Source organism: Hydra vulgaris, chromosome 06 (genome assembly GCF_038396675.1).
Source record: "Hydra vulgaris chromosome 06, alternate assembly HydraT2T_AEP".
In the NCBI taxonomy this organism is placed as follows: domain Eukaryota; kingdom Metazoa; phylum Cnidaria; class Hydrozoa; order Anthoathecata; family Hydridae; genus Hydra; species Hydra vulgaris.
This window is the reverse complement of record NC_088925.1, coordinates 33,965,634-33,971,960: the sequence shown is the minus strand read 5'-3', so window position 1 is coordinate 33,971,960 and position 6,327 is coordinate 33,965,634. Positions and strand designations below refer to the sequence as shown.

The 6,327-nt window shown below is 27.8% G+C and overlaps 1 protein-coding gene across 1 annotated transcript; it reads right to left on the bottom strand.

The window, feature by feature from the left end:
* Positions 1-1,026: 1,026 nt before the first annotated feature.
* Positions 1,027-1,906, bottom strand: LOC100215412 (ras-related protein Rab-20). The gene has a single exon (XM_065799920.1). It carries the CDS (start codon positions 1,750-1,752, stop codon positions 1,099-1,101), a length of 654 nt encoding a protein of 217 aa, XP_065655992.1. The 5' UTR covers positions 1,753-1,906; the 3' UTR covers positions 1,027-1,098.
* Positions 1,907-6,327: the final 4,421 nt, after the last annotated feature.

The following is a 6,327-nucleotide window of genomic DNA, read 5'->3' as shown; positions in this document are numbered from 1 at the left end:
CATAAACATAAAGATGTATAAAAATATATTTAGTCAAAATTTCAAACATAATTTAAGAACTTGAATTTATGTATATATATATATAAATATATATATATATATATATATATATATATATATATGTGTATATAAATATATATATATATATACTCTCTCACACACATATATACAAAGAATTGCAGACAAATATTTCGTACTTTCACATTGTTTTTTGTTTACTTGATTATTCTACAATTTGGAAAAGTATACAAAAATTATATATATATATATATATATATATATATATATATATATATATATATATATATATATATATATATATATATATATTTACATACATACATATAAACAAATGAAAATTACATATTTTTTATAACATGCTAAATGCAATCGTTGTGTAAAAATACTTTCTTAAATGAGGATTGCAATCAGCATAAAACTTGTAGTAGTAAAAAAAAGTATAGTTATGTTAAAAAATATATATATATATATAGATAAATATAGCTATGTTTTAATTTTATTTTGTGTATTGAGCATTTATTTGAAAACATATACATACACTCAGATGTGTGTGTATATATATATATATATATATATATATATATATATATATATATATATATATATATATATATATATATATATATATAAATATATATATATACATATATATTATATATATGAAAAAGTACAAACCACGGTATGGTGTATTACATATATATATATATATATATATATATATATATATATATATATATATATATATATATATATATATATATATATATATATATATATATATATATGTATGTGATGTGTGTATATATATATATATATATATATATATATATATATATATATATATATATATATATTTATATATATATACATATATATTATATATATGAAAAAGTACAAACCACGGTATGGTGTATTACATATATATATATATATATATATATATATATATATATATATATATATATATATATATATATATATATATATATATATATATATATATATATAATTGTTATTATTGAAATGCCAAAAAAATAGCCAGAATATCAATTTTAAACTTTTAAGGTTTGATTGGGTTTAGCAACATTTCTTTTTTGTAACAACTTTAGGAGAATTTAATGTAATTACTCCTTTTGGGGTATAAGGTTCTGATAAGAGGCATGTTTCAGGCTCCAAAGTTTCAAACACAAACTCAAACAACTCTTTAATTTGAATATTTTCTTTTGAACTTGTTTCAAAAACTGGTAGGTTTCCTTTGGGATGTTTCAGAGATTGAAACCTTTCCATAAACTCTAGTGATTTAGCCATAGCTTCTTCAGGTAATACAGCTCTTTTAGTAAAATCTTTATTTATCTTATTATTTAATAAATCAATTTTAGTTCCAACTAAAACTATAATACAATTTTCTGAAACTGTATCAAGCAATCTTTTGTGACGTGTGTCAATATCATCAAAGCTTGCACGATCAATTAAACTATAACAAAGTATAACAGCGTGAGCACCACGACAGTAAAAATTAGTTAGACCAGAAAATACTTCTTGACCAGCAGTGTCCCATAAAGCTATATTTTTGTTTCCCCATTGCTTTAAAAAGAAAGAACAACCGATTGTGCTAGAAATATCTTTGGCATAAGTGTTTTCGATGTATCTACGAATAAGACATGTTTTGCCAACTTCTGCACTTCCGAGAATAACAACTTTCTTGTCTGCTTTTTGTTTTTGATCACTCATTTTTATCTTGTTTTTTTCTTGAAATATAAGATAAGCTAACTTCACTTGTGTGTATTACAAGCTTGATTGTTTTATAAATGTAAGCCATAAATGTTAACAAGTTTACGATCATGGAGACGTCCGTAAAGTACTTTTTTTTGGCAAATTCGACGCACTATGCGTCACTAAGCGGGTATATGATTTTTACTTTTGGGTCATAAAGTGCGTACGCAGGTGGCTTTAAAAGACATCTTTAGCGGCTTTTGTCAATATCGCCAAAGCTTGCACGAACAACCTAACGGTGACAAAGTATATTTAAATAAAATTAAAAAAAAAGAAAAATTATTTTTATATATATAGGGAGAAGAGAAATGTATAAAAAGCACAATGGAATAATTCCTCGGTGCCTTTAATACATTTTTTCAATATTTTTTTTTTACAAATTTATGTTTTTATTATTTATACTTTTTTTAATGTTTTTATAATTCAGTCAGGACAGGTTATCCTGCTAGGGGCCGTCCATAAATGACGTCACCATTAATTAATCATTTTTTGACCCCTCCCCCCCCCCTTCTCTTTGTCACCGATTGTCCTTTTTTCCTATACCCTACCTAAAAAGAACGTCATAAAATTGAGCCCCTCCCTCTCCCTTATAAGTAACACTTAGAATCAGATTAGATATTTTCACATATGTTTTTGTTCTTTTGCCTTTTTGAAAAAAAAAAATTATTTAATATTACTTTAGTCTTATCCAACATATTAAATTTAATCAAAGTGTGTCATGGAAACTTGCCTCACTCATCATCTATCCAAGGATTTTTTAACTGATCGTAAATCAGTATGATTGGAATAGAGCAGCCCGGTTTATCTGAAATAGTTGAATCATTTGGAATACGAAGGCCCACCGTTTCCTTTTAGTCCTCATCGAACCATTCAACAAAGGCCGCGTTCTCTTCTACTGCAATTACGGCCATTGACTCTCTTTTTTTTTTTTTTTTTTCGCTGTTTTATAAAAATAAAATAGTAAAATTACAATGAAACTTTTACGTTACACAAAGAATATATATAAAACAGACAAGGGCTCAAAGAAGATACGGATGACTGGTGTCACCACAATCTTTTCATAGAGCCCCTTTACAATAACATTTAAAGCCCACATGGCTTTAGTAAATTTATAATAAAACATTTTTTCTGAAAAATACTACGTGAAAAATAAAACTCAATAACATAATTTACAATAACATTTAATAACATTTAAAGCCCACATGCCTTTAGTAAATTTACAATAAAATATTTTTTTAAAAAAATACTAGGTGAAGAATAAAAACTTATATATACATCCTCAAATATATATATACACATACACAAACACATATACAAACATACTTTCGCACACATATATATATATACATACTCGCATATATATCAGAAGTTAAGGAGATGCAATTTCATTTGTCGTTTAAAAGAGGAAGTGCTTTTCAAATCTTTTATATTGTTATTTTTTAATTGATTCCATAATGACGGACCTTGGTTAATAATTGAGAATTTTGACACTTGCGATTTTACTCTGCTCAATTGATAGTTATGGTTGCTATTTGATCGAAGATTGTATTTTTGTGAAAACGCCAATGTAAAAATATCAGAAAATACTTTTGGCAGCAAGTTATTCTTATATTTATACATAAATATTAATATTTGAAGCGAATTAAGTTTTGATATATTTAACACATTCATGTATTTCATTACAGGGGAAGGGTTTTCGAATCTTTTTAAATAGTTAACCGCTTTACATGCGTGGTTTTGTAGCCTCTGTAATCTTATTAATTTAGTTTTGTGTGTGTTAGCCCAAACAATATTAGCGTAAGAGAGATGACAATGAACAAGACTGAAGTAAAGCATTTTGCGTGATTTATAATCAAGAAAGGCCCTAGATTTATATAATACACTTATAGCAGAAGATATTTTTGCTTCAATAAGACTAATATGTTTTTTCCATGATAGGTTCTCATCAAAAATTACTCCCAAAAATCTTGTATAATTTACTCGATTTATTTCTTTTTTATTAATTGACAGTTTTGGCAACATTAACGGAAGATTAGTTGATTGTCTTATTTTATGGAAGAGAGTAAAACTTGTTTTTTCACAATTTAATGATACCTTATTAGCTATAAACCATTGGTTAAAGCTTTCCAGTTCAGTTTTCATTGTTTTGAACAATACTTTTACATCAGAATTGTTGTAGAATAAATTTGTATCGTCTGCATACATAATTGACGATATTTTATTAGAAGCTTTATTCATATCATTAACATATATTAAAAATAATAAAGGTCCCAAGATCGATCCCTGTGGGACTCCGCAATTAATATCAAGAGCTCCTGACTCCTCCAGGACAACAAACTGTTTTCTATTAAAAAGATAACTTTTAACCCACTTATATGTTAGGCCTTTAATGCCGTAATGCTTTAACTTTGAAAGCAAAATTCCGTGATCAACGGTATCGAATGCCTTAGAGAGATCAATAAATACTCCAAGTACTTGTTCCCCTTTATCAAAGCACATAGATATTTTATTGGAAAGTTCAATAATAGCGTGTTCAGTAGAGCAGTATCTCTGAAATCCAAATTGATTTTTGTATAAAAGCGTATTTAATGTCATGTAATCATAAATTCTATTAAAAATTACCCTTTCAAATATTTTTGAAAAGAAAGGGAGTAGTGATATAGGGCGGTAATTGGAAACAGAAGAACAATCACCATTTTTAAATACTGGGTGAATTTTAGCTAATTTTAATTTATCAGGAAATATACTATTCTCAAATGAAAATGCTATTAAATAAAATAATGGTTTTATTATACTATCCATTACATGGATAGCTACATTACTAGTAATGTCGTCATACCCACATGACTTGTTACGCTTTAGTTCAAATAGAGCTTTGTTAAATTCGTGTTTATTTATTTTTTTATTAGATATGTTAGTCGCGGGTTTATCTCCCAAGTATTCATCAAACACTTTAGTCAACTGAACAATATTAGATGCAAGAGAGGCGCCTACATTAACAAAATATTTGTTAAATTCTTGACATATATTTTTTTCACTTGTTATAGTTTTGTTGTTAATAATTACTTGTTTTGGTAAGCAAGAGAGCTTCTTTTTCTCTCTTCCAGTTACTTCATTTATAATAGACCAAGTTTTCTTGATATTAAACTTGTTTTTATCCAGCTGGTTAGAATAGTACTTTATTTTCGCTTGTTTTAAATTATTTTGATAAAACTTTTTATATGATTTGTACGCATTTTCGTCAATTTCCTTTTTAGATTTTAGAAATTTTATATAAAGCTTTTGTTTTCTTTTTGAAGATTTTATCAAATTATTTGTCATCCATGGGTTTTTAAGTTGTTTATTTTTTATTTCAGTGGTTAATTTTGGGCAGACATTGTCATAAACATTTTGAAAAGTATTCAAAAAATTGTCAAACGCGCTATTGGGGTCTGCAGAGGAATAGACATCTTCCCATCGCTCTTCGTACAACTTCTTTTTAAGTTTATCTAGGCTTTTAATACAAAGATTTCTTTTAGTAACAAATACTTTTTTATTGCCGTCGTTACACGAAACTCCGTGCGCAATGTGATAGATAGGAAAATGATCGGAGAAATCTGAAATAAAAATGCCAGATTCGAAATAAGTATCTAAAAAATTATTAGTTAAAATATTATCAATTGAGGACAAAGTAGTTTTTGTAATACGCGTTGGCTTAAAAATGGTAGATATAATGTTAAATTCAAGTAGTAAATTAAAAAAGTTTTTTGTATTTACAAACTTTTCATAACACATAGCATCCAAGTTTAAATCACCAGCGAAAAAAATTTTGCGCTTGGCGGCAATGCGAACAGGTCTGACTTGCAAAAGAGTAATAGCCATTCGGTAATAGAGTTGGAATGAGTAACGCTGACATGCTTTTTAAGCATGACTTGGGAGGCAAAGTACAAACTTACAGATCTTCTGAGACAGACTTGATTGCACAGAGGGACAAAACAAATCGTAAGAAGGAGGTTTGAATGATTTCAATGATCGAGAAATGGTGCTATCAATATTGGAAGCGATAAGAAAATAAACAAAAGGAAAACGATTCTTGCTGTCGACGTCTGAAATGGATACAGCTCTCAAGCCATCTTCTAACTGGCTGATTGGAATAGGTGGAGGCAAAAATCGATAAGAAATAACACGGAAGCAAGAGCTCCTTTTCAAAGTGCAACATCTGAGATCTTCACATTTCACAATTTGCGTGACTGGTGCGCACATTAGAGGCAAACCAATCCTGATCCTTTGATAAGAGATGATGGATATCGAGCTCCGTCTTTTTGTCTGGATCGATATACTCGGCCACCGTTGGAAACTGGTCAATCATCAGAGCTGAAAAGACCGAGGCACAGCTCTTTCCAGCAAATTTAAAGTTCTGTTTCTCCAAAAAAAGAACTATCTTAAATAAAGTTGCAATGCATATAATTAACTCCTAAAGCCTTCTGTTTATATTGTATTTTGATAAACAGTTGATATTAAAAATGAATTTGAATACCTTTAGAGTCTAGATGA

What these genes read in the sequence shown, in the direction of transcription:
- LOC100215412 (XM_065799920.1), bottom strand. Translation starts at nt 1,752, where the DNA reads ATGAGTGATCAAAAACAAAAAGCAGACAAGAAAGTTGTTATTCTCGGA.